Source organism: Oncorhynchus mykiss, chromosome 10 (assembly GCF_013265735.2).
Source record: "Oncorhynchus mykiss isolate Arlee chromosome 10, USDA_OmykA_1.1, whole genome shotgun sequence".
NCBI classification, from domain to species: Eukaryota; Metazoa; Chordata; class Actinopteri; order Salmoniformes; family Salmonidae; genus Oncorhynchus; species Oncorhynchus mykiss.
Window position 1 is genome coordinate 20,268,303 of NC_048574.1, and position 15,005 is coordinate 20,283,307.

At 42.1% G+C, this 15,005-nt stretch overlaps 1 protein-coding gene across 5 annotated transcripts in view; it reads left to right on the plus strand.

Moving 5' to 3' along the window:
- LOC110534862 (glutamate receptor 4) overlaps window positions 1-15,005 on the plus strand; it is a 186,286-nt gene that overhangs the window by 147,345 nt on the left and 23,936 nt on the right. For 4 of the 5 annotated variants that reach the window (XR_005053597.1, XM_036989861.1, XM_036989862.1 and 1 more), the window contains 2 exons: window positions 4,152-4,358; window positions 6,265-6,638. Coding sequence is in view for 4 of the 5 variants with exons in the window: in XM_036989861.1 (XP_036845756.1) it covers window positions 4,152-4,358; window positions 6,265-6,638 (581 nt within the window). In the remaining variant the exon portion in view is untranslated. Of the gene's footprint in view, window positions 1-521; window positions 2,549-4,151; window positions 4,359-6,264; window positions 6,639-15,005 lie in introns of those variants that run through there. The other variant, XM_036989863.1, reaches the window with a different exon arrangement.

Sequence of the window (15,005 nt, forward strand, 5' to 3'; positions counted from 1 at the left end):
CTGGGCTGATGTGTGCTGTGATGTCAGGAGGTTGTGTCCTCCTACGTAACACTCGTTGTTTACTTAGTGGGCCTACTTACTAGGGCTCAGGACCCAAATGATACCTTCCTGTTTGCTTGATATTTGTTTGTTACATTCGGTTTCTCCTTCTTTTTGCACTGATACTGTAACACTCGGTTGCATGTAATGTGAACTATGGGTACTAAATCAGAATTTTCACACTACTGAGCTGAACCGAGCCGAGCCAAACAAAGCTGTGCTGAGCTGGCCTGGTAATGCATTCCTCCTAGATGCTGGAACCAGGCTGACAATGTGAAAAGGAAATATCCGGGGCCAGCACAGTTCGTTCGGGTCGGCATGATAGTGTGAAAAGGGTGAAGATTTACTGTGTTTCTGAAAGTAAAGGTGGTTAGTTAGTTAGAGGAGATGGAGAGAACACGGTAAGGAAAGGCAGAGTGAGTAGAGGAGGGATGGAATTGGGATTGGAGAGTCATACCTCAGCAGAATCCTCCTCTTTTCAGCCCCTGGTGAGGAACCCCATTTTAAGAAACTGAGAAAATGGACACAAGCTGAGCCCAAATGACACATCCCTTATTGGGAGACTGACGGACAGTGTTGGACACAGCCAGAGCCAAAATGAACCCCCTAAAGACACAGACTGATGCAACGGAGAGATGCGTTGTGAATTCTAATGCACACCTTATTAGGAAACTGACCCAAGGGAAGGATCTATCCAGAGCCAAAATGAACCCCTTCAAGAAGACCTAAAATCGACACAATCTGACCAAATTTTTAAGCAAATGACCAATAATGTGGCGGGGGATTGGAGCCACAATGGACCCTTCATCCTGTCTAAAGACACATTTTTGTTCTTCTAATCAAACATCACATAAACATGGTTGTGCTTAACTGTGCGTGTGCGTGTGCGTGTGTGCGTGTGTGTATGTCTGCACATGTGTGTGTTTGTGTGCAATTGGTCTCAACCAACTCTAGGATATAAATGTTCTTATTACATGAATGTCCATGCCTGGCATATTGCAGGTGATTATGGCTAATACAGTATTTGAAATATGTAGGAATAGATGTTGAGATTTTAACGAAATAACTTTAAAAAGACTGCTCTGAATCTGTCAGTTTCCATTCAATTTTTGTATATAACTGCTTTATAATACACCTTCAAAACCACTGCCTAAGAAATCATTTTATAGAGCATGATAATATCAGTGTTTAACCATGCCGACTGTGTCGGATAGAGCCTCTAATGTGTGTTTGCGCTTGAGAATGTTTGTTTACTGTAATATACACTAATTAAGCTTTTACTTCAGTATTACATTCTGTGGTGACTACAATAAGACAAACAGTAACACAAACTGTTTTGGCAATGCATTGGAGGGAGAGAGAGAGAAAGCTGGCATGTTTTGTGTACATCAAACCAGAAGGGACGATCAACTCGGGAGTTGGCATTCACACGGCGGAGGGGCGCTTTTGTTTGTGCTTTTTCTGGCTTTCATCAGCTACCATATGGCCAAAGGAATGCTCCAGTGAAAAGAGCCAGGCAGGTAGTGTCTGTTCAGCTGTTTCTCATGTAAATATGCTATTCGTTCTGATGACAAGCCTTCATTTGGGCTCCTGAGTGGGGCAGTGGTCTAAGGCACACTGCATCTCAGTGCTAAAGGCGTCACTACAGACACCCTGGTTCGAATCCAGACTGTATCACAACTGGCCGTGATTGGGAGTCTAAAAAGACGGCGCACAATTGGCCCAGCGTCGTTTGGCCGCTATAGGCCGTAAATAAGAATTTCTTCTGAATTTGCTTGCCTAGTTAAATAAAATAATAATAATTGGACTGGCATAGCAATCATTAATCCACAGTGGTAGCTCTGAATATGGCTAATCTCTAGACTGAAAGCAAACGCATTGGACTGTCGCTCACCTGATTCAATGGCTATATTATTCAAAGGGCTTCAGACAAAAAAGCAATTTTTTATTGGTGTTAGTCAGATAATGAATGTAGTTTATAACAATGGCACTCTGACTGAATATATTTCGGCAGAGCTTGGAACCGCACACCTTTCTAACCCTACAGTATTGAACGTACCATTATGGTCCCGAGGGAAATGTCATGTTTTAACCTTCTCAGAATGTATGTGGGATAACGTTGTACAAAAACCCTACAAGGGACCTAAGGGGAACATTGCCTAATGTCTTTAGAACAGCTCCTGTTTGCTAGGGGTATGTCAGAATAAGAAAGGGGCCTCCAGTACACATCCAATAAATACCCACTACTACAGCTAGCATACGTCTCCTGTTTCACCATAAGGAATGAGAGATGGCTTTAAGATTGTTCTCATTCATCAAATACCCATTTCCACCTCATATCAAGGACAAGGCAACTGAATGGTGTTTTACCCCAACAGCAGCAGCTGGGGGACTTACTGAGAGCACCTCAACGTTTTCAAATATATTTTTCCACTCATGCTTGAAATGTGCTCAATTTACTGAATGTCATGCAGCCAAGTGAAAAATAAAGGTTTGATTTGTGCCATGATGACTGCGACACATAGATGTTTTGAGAGAGACAGAGAGAGAGATGTAGCATATAGTCAAGACCCATTATTTTGACGTTTATTATTGTACAAACTCCTCACCTATCAGAGAGAGAGATGGAGTATGTCGTCAATACCAATCTTTATGACGTTTATTATTGTACATACTCCTCACCTATCAGAGAGAGAGATGGAGTATGTCGTCAATACCAATCTTTATGACGTTTATTATTGTACATACTCCTCACCTATCAGAGAGAGAGATGGAGTATGTCGTCAATACCAATCTTTATGAAGTTTATTATTGTACATACTCCTCACCTATCAGAGAGAGAGATGGAGTATGTCGTCAATACCAATCTTTATGACGTTTATTATTGTACATACTCCTCACCTATCAGACAGACTGTGTATCTGTCAATTCGATTGTCAACTCCAACTCACACACATACACTTACTGGACTCTCTTCCTTCTACTTATGTGTGTGTACATGCGTGTGTGTGTAACACTATGTCTAATAGGGTTCATTACCCACTGAGACAAGCCATGATCAACTTGGACATGGATAGTCTGGAAACATTTCAAATCTGCTGTTGACTTTCAGCATTCTTTAAGAGTTCTTTAAGCATTATCAAAGTTTTTTCAATGTCCTTTCTATCTGGCTCTCTCTGTTTTTCTGTCTGTCTCGATCTGTCTCTCTGTCTGTCTGTCTCTCTCTCTCTGTCTGTCTCGCTTTCTCTGTCTTTCTTTCTGTCCCGATCTGTCTCGATCGCTCTCTCTGTCTACTGTCTGTCTGTCTCTCTCTGTCTGTCTCGCTTTCTCTGTCTGTCTGTCTGTCTGTCTCTGTCTTTCTGACTGTCTTTAACTCTGTCTTTCTGACTGTCTTTACCTCTGTCTTTCTGACTGTCTTTACCTCTGTCTTTCTCTCCCCCTCTCTTTCTGTCTTTCTCTTTTGCTCTCTCGCTTTCTCTCTTTCTCTCCCCTTCTGTCTCTGTCTTGCTCTCTCTCTCTCTCTCTCTCTCTTTCTCTCTCTCTCTCTCTCTCTCATACTGTATCACAGTACCATTTTAAATAATAGCCAGTGTAACGTTCAATGGCTATTTTATCGTCCACATCTGTGTTCAAGAAGTTGAAACATTGGTACATAATCTTTTAACATGAACTCCATATTTATAGAAAAGCAATCTTGTTTGTTCATTTTGGAAGATCCACACAATATCATACTGTAAGCCCTATTTGTTGCTAAATTGTGTAGGCCTATTTCTCAGTCATGTCTACAACATACATACTGTATGTGTTTCTGCACGCTTGTCTTCTGTCTATTTTTCTGTGAAAAATCCAACGGGCAAAACTGGTTGAAATGACATAATCATTACGTTCTAATGATGTCAATTCAACCAGTTTTAAAAGTGTATTAAAATAATATCACTATGACGTCACTTAAACAACATTTTGAAACTGGTTGAATTGACGTCATTACAACGTCACTCATTATGACCTGGTGTCAGCCAGTTATGCTCGCTGGGCAAGTGACTGTCTGTAAGCGGGGGACATGTTTGCCAGTTTGACCCTGTGGTCCCTGTGGTGTGTGTGTCGCTTTGTAGGAGGGTCCATATGTCATGTTGAAGAAGAACTGGGAGTTGTACGAGGGCAACGACCAGTATGAAGGCTACTGCGTGGACCTGGCCTCGGAGATCGCCAAACACATTGGCATCAAGTACAAGATCGCTATCGTACCCGACGGAAAGTACGGCGCCCGGGACCCAGAGACCAAGATTTGGAATGGCATGGTTGGGGAGCTGGTGTACGGGGTAAGAGGGACAGGGCACTGAGGGGTGTGTGTGCGTGTGTGCGCGTGCGGGATCGCCTTGATTTTGTTGACCCACTTTTAAAGTTTATTTGATGCAGGGTTTCACTCACACTTTACATTCATTTGTAAATCTGTTTAGTTAAAGGCAGCCAATGAACTGAAGACACAGAATCAGTTGTTTTAAACACAAAACACAGATGGCTTGACACTTGTCAGTTAGTCAGTTACCTGGACTACTTCAAATAGCTTGATCTTGACCAAACTAAACCTTGGGATAAGGGATCTTTTGGTGCTTATTAGGGTGGAAGAATTCCAGAAATCGTGGTTGGATTCCCTCTGATTCCTGGATTCTCACAACCGGGATTTATAAATTATTTTGGGGAAAAGTTATTAGAATTGTGCAACCCTGGTGCTTCTAGCTAAGAGATACAGGCTATTAGAAGGTGATCGTGCTAGGGGCTAAAGCTGGGACCAGTGTAGTGTGTCAAGTGTGATAGAGGTGTAGGGGTTAAAGTGTGCTTTGTGTGTGATGTGTTAAGTTTGAGAGGTGAGAGGGTTAAATGATGCCGGTGCTTAGCTACCTCCTGTCTGTTGCTAAGAGATAACAGGATGCATGTACAGGTGTAGGGGTGTTTGTACAAGGGGTGAAAAATGAAGGTACTGTACTTTAAAAGTGTGTGTGTGCACGTGTGTGTGAAAGCTTAGAGAGATTGCAGGGCTCTTACAGTGCAGAGGGAAGCTGTGAGCTCAGAGCTTAGCCCGTCAGCACTTCCCTGTCTCTAAGACCTTGCCTGGTGACCATTCACCCTCTGACAGTCCTTTTCAAAACCGGTGTCACCGTGAAAGGTCTCCCCCCATTTCAGCCCTGTCATGTATTTTAATGGTTACTCAATGCAAGCCAACCTGTCATCTTAGTAATTAATGCTGAGGACGAGGGAATTTGTATCTCTGTTTCTTCTCTCTCTCCCTCTATGCATCATGTCGGCTTGTAATATATCAAATATATAATTTATTTGCGGATAAATCCCAAATTCCCCACTGCAGATGTCCAGGCAGGAAAGGTCGGATGTGTTGCTAAATCACTAACAATAATCTGGTTTGTGGATTTGCCGCAAAGAAGCAATACATGTATCCTGTGTTAAATTTTTCCGTCTTGTGTAGTACGCATATTTCTCCAACGGCGTTATTTGATTCCCTTCTCCTTCAGATCCGCGGCCTTTCGAATTAAGCCGCTAGGATTAGAGCTACTGCCCGTCTTTTTCTATTCGAAACATTGTAAGATGTGTTCAATCAGAAAAAGTGGCAAAGTGGCAAAATGAAATGAAAAAAGGCAGGATGTGGAGAAAATACTGGTGGTTGTTGTTGTTGTTTGTGATTTGTGTACTTAGTGATTGTGTCAGATAGGAGGATAGACAGATGTGTGAATGATAGACATGGTTGACTAAGAAGACAGTTCTCGGGCCGTTTCCATCAAGCGACTCAGTATGGTTTTCTTTTTATTATCAGTTTTGCCTTTTAGATAATATTACATGGACAGGAGGGACCTGATCCTAGATCAGCACTCCTGCTCTGAGATACTTGATACATACAGCCCCTGGCTTTTCTGGCTCTGACATACTGTAGCTGATCTTGTATGTACAGTACATGTATGTCCCTTTGGGAACAATTCATCTTTAGTACAATACATTTGGATATGGGCTCGCCTCAGGCTCACACTCACTCACTGTAGTGTGTGAAGTTGACAGTGCTGAATAAGGTGGAAAGAGAACAAAACACAGATACTGTCTACTGTTGTCTACCGTTTGTCCACAGTTTTATTAGGAGCTTAGATGACTGTCCAGTCGAAATGTTAACTACTTCCGCTATTTCCCTTCCTTCTTTCCTTCTCTCCCGCCGCCCACACGCAGAAAGCGGAAATCGCTGTGGCCCCATTGACAATCACGCTGGTCCGGGAGGAGGTGATCGACTTCTCCAAGCCCTTCATGTCGCTGGGCATCTCCATCATGATCAAGAAGCCCCAGAAGTCCAAACCTGGGGTGTTCTCCTTCCTGGACCCGCTGGCCTACGAGATCTGGATGTGCATTGTGTTCGCCTACATCGGCGTAAGCGTGGTGCTCTTCCTGGTCAGCCGTTTCAGCCCGTACGAGTGGCACACCGAGGAGCCCGAAGAGGGTACCGACGGTCCGCCCAGCGACCAGCCCCCCAACGAGTTTGGCATCTTCAACTCCCTCTGGTTCTCCCTGGGTGCCTTCATGCAGCAGGGATGTGACATCTCCCCGAGGTGAGAGATAGATGCATTACTACTAAGACTGCATGATATACTACAGTACACACATACTACTACAGTACACACGTACTACTACAGCAATATATTCTGAAATATTATACCTTGGCCAGCTGAGAGATAAATATGTCACTACTACTACTCCATTACACACATAGTACTACTACATTACACACATAGTACTACATTACACACATAGTACTACATTACACACACAGTACGACATTACACACATAGTACTAGACTATATCCAAACATCTCTTAGGTTAGCGATATATACACATAAATTAAACACATAGTACTACATTACATCCAAATGTCCCCACAATGTCCCTTTCTTTATTGTGTTGAGTATTAAAGGCTGGTTGCCATTGATAACAGCTGCCTCGGGATTCTATGGCTCATACAGTATACATGTTTCATTCGCTGGCTAACTATGAGTCTCTTCACTGTCTGTTGCAGAACAACCATAGTTACGCCACTCTGTAGAATTTACATTTGCACCATAGTTTTTTTGTCTCCTTAGTATTCATGCCAAAATTGTCGCTTTATATCACAAATGTGAAAATAGCTACAGTGGCAAGAAAATGTATGTGAACCCTTTGGAATTACCTGGACTTCTACATACATTGGTCATACAATTTGATCTGATCTTCATCTAAGTCAAAACAATAGACAAACACAGTCTGCTTTAACTAATAACACACAAACAGTTATACGTGTTCATTTCTTTATTGAACACACTGTGTAAACATTCACAGTGCAGGGTGGAAAAAGTATGTGAACCCTTGGTTTTAATAACTGGTTGACCCTACGTTTGACAGCCAAACTTTTTCTGTAGTTGAGGAGCAGACCTGCACAACGGTCAGGAGGAATTTTGGACCATTCCTCTTTACAAAACTGTTTCAGTTCAGCAATATTCTTGGGATGCCTGGTGTGAATCATTCTCTTGAGGTCATGCCACAGCATCTCAATCGGGTTGAGGTCAGGACTCTGACTACTCCACTCCAGAAGGCGTGTTTTCTTCTGTTGAAGCCATTCTGTTGTTGATTTACTTCTGTGTTTTGGGTCGTTGTCCTGTTGCATCACTCAACTTATTTTGAGCTTCAATTCAAAGATAGCCTTACATTCTCCTGCAAAATGTCTTGATAAACTTGGGATTTTTTTACCATCAGTGATAGCAAGCTGTCCAGGGCCTGAGGCAGCAAAGCAGCCCCAAACCATGATGCTCCCTCCACCATACTTTACACTTGGGATGAGGTTTTGATGTTGGTGTGCTGTGCCTTTTTTTCTCCACACATAGTGTGTTCCTTCCTTCCAAACAACTCAACTTTAGTTTCATCTGTCCACAGAATATTTTGCCAGTAGCGCTGTGGAACATCCAGATGCTCTTTTGCGAACTTCAGTCGTGCAGCAATGTTTTTTTTTGGACAGCAGTGGCTTCTTCCATGGTGTCCTCCCATAAACACCATTCTTGTTTAGTGTTTTACGTATCGTAGACTCGTCAACAGAGATGTTAGCGTGTTCCAGAGATTTCTTTAATTAAGTCCTTAGCTGACACTCTAAGATTCTTCTTAACCTCATTGAGCATTCTGCGTTGTGCTCTTGCAGTTATCTTTGCAGGACAGCCACGCCTACCACTCCTAGGGAGAGTAGCATCATTGCTGAACTTTCTCCATTTATAGATAATTTGTCTTACCATGGACTGATGAATATCAAGGCTTTTAGAGATACTTTTGTGACCCTATATAAACACTCACAAAATTTGAGTTTGCTATTCACAAGAAGCATTGCCTGATGTGAACCATGCCTCGAACAAAAGAGATTTCAGAAGACTCAAGATTAAGAATTGTTGACTTGCATAAAGCTGGAAAGGGCAGGGCAGCTCTAACCAACATCTCTAATCTCGTCTCAATTATTGTACTCCAGGTTAGCTGACTCCTGACTCCAATTAGCTTTTGGAGAAGTCATTAGCCTAGGGGTTCACATACTTTTTCCAACCTACACTGTGAATGTTTAAATTATGTATTCAATATATACAAGAAAAATACATTAATTTGTGTGTTATTAGTTTAAACAGACTGGGTTTGACTGTTGATGTGACTTAGATGAAGACCAGATCTAATTTTATGACCAATTTATGCAGAAATCCAGATAATTCCAAAGGGTTCACATACTTTTTCTGGCCACTGTAAATATCATTGGCCTGTAGTTTGTAATAAGAATGTCTCGTCTCTGCTTCCAGTTTCTAGTTTAGCCACTGTCTGCTGTGCTTTGGTGTGTACGTGTGTGTGTTTGTGTGTTTGTGCGTGCATTGTGATCTGTCTGTTTAGAAAGAAATTGGACTGCTGTCCCATTGTCTCTGATGTGTTTCATACACTGTAGTTCTGCGTTCAACAGGCATGAGAGGTCAAAGGGTATATCATCAATTACTTACTATTACCTACCTCTCGTCCGATCATGAACCACCAAAAAATATTCAGTAACCAGCCAGTGTTGGGTGTCATTGCTTCCGGGTCAAGCTTCCTGTCTGAGACACACCTTTCTGCCCACTCACAGAGCATCTGCCTGCTGTTCTGTAGTCGTGATGAAGATCTTTAGGATTTGTGTAGTTATATTCATAGCAATTTCATGACAGACCTGGGTCAAATTTCCTAGATAATATCCTGTGTCAAATACTTAAACGTATTTGAGGTGTGCTTGGTCTAGTTTGGAGTTTGCACTTTTGGGACTATATTTGCTCTATGATACAGAGAACACTAAATCAAGCACAGTTGAATATTTAAAATGACTTGAGGGACGTATTTGACATACCTTCAAATAGGTCCCAGGTCAGCTTTATGATCCTTAGAGTTATTTTAAACTCAGCGATATGAAGTTAGCATTACAACAGCAGTTATGGTGACTTCCGCAAAACACACAACGACAGCTGAAAGCAAAAGGTTGATCTCCCCTGCATTATCTTTACTGCTGCTCGTGGTCACGTCATATCGCTGAGTTTAAGTTTAAGCTCTTGTAGTCTTTAATGGTTCCTATGGATATCTTCAGTTCCTCTAAGATTTAAGATTAAGAATGGTGTAAAATGGAGAGGGACCAAAACCAGCCTGTATTTTTCAGCCCTCCTACACAGGACCAGAGCAGAGGCATACACAAGATGGAGAACACTAAGGTACATTAGACAAGAGCACCGTCGAAATGATAGCGCCCGTTACGTAGCATCCTATAACGTTCTATAGCACCTCTATCTTGAGGGAGCTATAGTGGGCCTATGATTTTGACTTAAGTCCACTTCATTTTAAGTCGTCCACTTAAGTTAACTTATTTCCCATGAGAAGGGATCCTCATCCACAACATACTGTATATAATTCTGGTAACGTTCCTAAAAGTTTTCCAGAAATCCCCGTTTGGGATTCTCGCAATCAAGAGGGAATACGCAGGACAAGTAATAATCCAAATGGGAATCCTCCATCTGCGATTTCTGGAAAACATGGGAATTTCTGGGAATTTTTCTGGAATTTTATTACTGCTACAGTTTAGTCGTTTAGTCAGTGTTTACTATTGAAACTCTACATTTCGTCTACATGTTGTCCTTATGTCTCTCCACAGTGTGGCCAGACTACTGTGTCTGTCTGTCTGTCTGTCCCACACCTATCACAGATAAAGTTGCAGTAATCCCACAGGCCCTGTCCCAATCTGTCACCAAAAGTTCACTACGGAGGGGGTCGACTGAAGTTTACCCTGACAAGGGGACATGCAAATCCCCTCCACCGAGGGATTAGGGGACTTTGGGAGTGTGGAGAAAATGAGGGAATGCCAAGGGCACAGTTTTAGTGTTTAGGACTATGGCACACCACTCATCTGCAGTGATAAGGAAAGGAAGCTTGCGTACGTGCGAGGCATATACAGAGCCTTCAGAAAACATTCACACCAATTGACTTTTTCCACATTTTGTTATGTTACAGCCTGCATTTCAAATTGATTAAATATATATTTTGTGTCACTGGCCAACACACAACACCCCATAATGTTAAAGTGGAATTATGTTTTCAAATTCTTTACAGATTCATTAAAAATGAAAATCTGAAATGTCTTGAGTCAATAAGTATTCAACCCCTTTGTTATGGCAAGCCTAAATAAGTTCAGCAGTTAAAATGAGCTTAACAAACATTGCATATCCCTTTGAGCATGGTGAAGGGAATCTACCAAGCTAACACGTGGAATTGTTTTTAGATGTTCATAGAATTTAGCTATTTGATTTTGAATTTTAGTACCCCTTTAGGTATAAAAAAATATATATTGAAAAATGTTTTGATCAAATATTGAAGTTGACCTTAAATACTATAGCCGATTGAAACACATCGAATAACACATTAAAAAATGGAAAAATAAGAGAGTAAAAAAATGTAAGGTTTTGAAGCTTGGGAAATATATACTGTATATATTTTTTGGACACATATGTAACCCCGTATTTTTGTATTGGTTACCTTCAGATGAGACCCGTGACACTTGTGGGGGTCGTGGAGCAAAACCGAGAACAGTGAGATTTTAGGCTAAACCGTACATACATTTTCGTGAGAAGACCGATTTTTGGGATGTTTCCTGGTCTGATAAACAGCATTGTAGCTCTGCCACTTTTCACCTTCAGATGTGGAAAGGCGACATACTGTAGGCAGATGTGGAAGGGCGACATACTGTAGGCAGATGTGGAAGGGCGACATACTGTAGGCAGATGTGGAAGGGCGACATACTGTAGGCAGATGTGGAAGGGCGACATACTGTAGGCAGATGTGGAAGGGCGACATACTGTAGGCAGATGTGGAAGGGCGACATACTGTAGGCAGATGTGGTGGATTAAGACATAGCCCATGCAAACAAAACATATCTCTAGCTTAAATTGACGGATTTTGATTAGGATTTTTAATTATGTTCATTAGAATGAAGCATTGTTGCTTCAATAGACTTAAGGATTTTAATTACACTTTGCATGGTGTATGAATAAACCCAGTCGCTACAAAGACACAGGCTTCTTTCCTAACTCAGTTGCCGGAGAGGAAGGAAACCGCTCAGGTATTTCACCATGAGGCCAATGGTGACTTTAAAACAGATACAAAGTTTAATGGCTGTGATAGGAGAAAACTGAGGATAGATCAACAATGTTATAGTGTTGTTGATCTAAATGGCAGTGAAAAGAAGGAAACATATACAGAATTTTTTTTTTCAAAACATGCATCCTGTTTGCAACAAGGCACTAAAGTAAAACTGCAAAAATGTGGCAAAGAATTTCACTTTATGTCCTGAATACAAAGCTTTATGTTTAGGAAGAATCCAACACAACACATCACTGAGTACCACTCTTCACATTTTTGAAGTATGTTGGTGGCTGCATCATGTTATGCATATGCTTGTCATCGGCAAGGACTAGGGAGTTTGTTAGGATAAAAAAAAAACGTAATAGAGCTAAGTACAGGCAAAATCCTAGAGGAAAACCCTAGGCTTGGTTTTTGCTCTGACATGCACCGTCAACTATGGGACCTTATATAGACAGGTGTGTGCCTTTCCAAATAATGTCCAATCAATTGAGTTTACCACAGGTGGACTACAATCTAGTTGTAGAAACATTTCAAGGATGATCAATGGAAACAGGATGCACCTGAGCTCAATGTCAAGTCTCACATCGAAGGGTTTGAATGTTTATGTAAATAAGGTATTTCTGTTTCTATTTCGAATACATTTGCAAACATTTCTAAAAAACGTTTTTCGCTTTGTCATTGTAGGGTGTAGATTGATGAGGAAAAAATGTATTTAATCCATTTTAGAATAAGGCTGTAACGTAACAAAATGTGGGAATACTTTCCGAGTGTATTGCACTTTTCATGTTGCCTACTTTGGCCAGCTAATAGCCTAACCATCGATCAAGCAATATGGACTAAATGATCAAATCCTCTTGCTGCAGGATTATTTTGCTGTGACAATATATGTCAAAATAAGATCCTACATATGTACACAATCCAATGGGAGATGAAGACCCAGTGGTGAGATGATTGACAGGTCTAAAGGTTATCCGCTACTGATGTTCCATCCTTTACTTTAATGAAGGTTAATCCTGATCCTCAGATACCCACACAGGGAGAGAGAGAGAGCGAAAGAGAGAGGGAAAGACATACAAACACACGTTTCCCCAAGGCACCCCATAATAATTAAGGCAGTAACTAATATCCCTGTGTGCTTGTCTCTGGCAGTAACGCCAGATCTCCATGGCAACGGGAGGGAGAGAGGAGAGTGTGTGTGATTGAAGTGGTGACATGGGAGCACCCTAATTGAGAACAAATCCCAGTTTAGTGTAACAAATGGCAGCCTATTCCCTGTGTAGTTCTGTATAGTGTATACTGTATAGTTCTGTATCGCTTTGTATAGTGTATATTGAGTCATATGGTCCCTGGTCCAAAGTAGTGCCCTATATGGGGGATAGGATGCCATTTGCCACGCATGACACTGTTTTGACTCAGGATACTAGACAGATAATACTACATAATTTAGACTATCATAATAATATTCAGACATATTTTTGGATGCCATTAAAGCAACCAAACATTCTAGCGTAGCTAATATGTTGCCATGTCAACTTTTAACTAGATATAAAAAATAATGCAATTTTTATTTTGTTGGAGGGGGGGGGGGGGGGGGGGGGGGGGGGTTGCAAGTGTGGTACCTTCTGTAACAAATGTTCTTGTAAGTTTTGGCGGCTTTTTTTGTCCCAAAAATATTCAGCCAGGTACTGTAAGTCATTACATTTTACAACAACCTGACTCAACCTTGACCTGTGTTGGCTATGCTGCCTTACTCTAGTCTGGTCTAATTGAGCAGGTGCGATAAGTTTGGCCTGTTTGGTCAGTGCTGATTGCTTCGGTCTGCCCTACCATTTATATGAATATCATTTTGGCTTGAGAGAGTGTGAGAGAGTGTGAATTTGTACAGGCTCATGTAGGGTCAAATAGATTTCCAGGATTTTCAGGTGTTTTCACTCTTCATCAGGGTAGCAATGGAGAGATGGAGGGAGGGAAGTGGGGAGAGGAGGAGAGGGAGAGGGGAATAGCATGAATAACTAAAGCAATAGTGGCTAGCCTGGGGGCGTATCATGCTGGGAACGGACAACACCTCGTCATTTATTTAGGCTCTTCTCAAGGTCAACCTTATGTGGCTCTCCTCTCTTTCTCTCTCTCTCACTCTCTCTCTTTCTCTCTCTCTAGATATATATATATATCTCTTCCCTCTCTCTCCTAATTTACTCTTTATACAGTGTATCTCTGCTATTATGTAATATTGTACATCAGATGCTGTGATCCTGATTACCTGTCCACAAACACACAACTCATGCAGACATCAAATAATGAAAGTATGTGCATGGTGAGTCACACACACACACATCTCTCTGTGGCTAACACCGGAGACGTCCCATCATCTCATTCACTTGGCTGAGAGAGATGTTGCAGTGACAGTTTTGTAGGAATTCAAGTGTGTGTGTCTCTAATAGTGTGTGTGTGCATGGTCAGTGGGTGGCTGGGGCATTTTGACCCTTAGCAAAACTAGAACCTCTATACCTCCATACAGTATGTATGTTTCAGCAACAGGCTTGTGTGTGTGTGTGTGTACAGTATGTGTGGGTATGTGTCACCACTTCAATATGTAGGTTGCGCTGGGTCTCTGGTGTAGCATGATGGACACGTCTGGGCTCCACAGGCTCCACTGCTAATCGTTTGTCTGTGTGAGGCTGAACCAACCTGATTACAGTGAGGCAGGCCGCTCGGACTGGCCAAAGCAGCAGCAGCCAGCAGCAGCTAGTCTATCTCTGCTTCACTGAGTGACTCAATACACTGGGATACATTGGACAAGTCCCCACTCGAGTCACCACTCCAAAGGCAGTTAGGGCTGCATCTGAAATGGTATCCAATTCCATAGTGCAATACTTTTGACCAGGGCCCGCAGATACTCATGCATGCACACACACAATCGCAGACACAATCACATTCCCCATTGACGTTCCCAGTCTCGTCTCCCCTTGTAACACGGCTGTCTCGCTCCCGTCACCCATGTAACATACTAAACCCAGGGTCAGACTATACCATTCCCCATCCCATAGGGGCAACCGTATGGCAGCGATGATCCCTCCCCAGATAACAACCTCCTCCCCCCCCCCTTCCTTCCCCCAGTTGGCCATGGACCATCAGGGTATGCCAATCTGTCAACATGGATGAAAGTCACTAGAGTCACCTCGGATCAACACAGACTGGAAAGAGGGAGCCCCCTGGCTAACTGTCTGTCCTTAGTCACAGCTGCTGGCTAATCGAAATGGTGAGAGTGAAACCG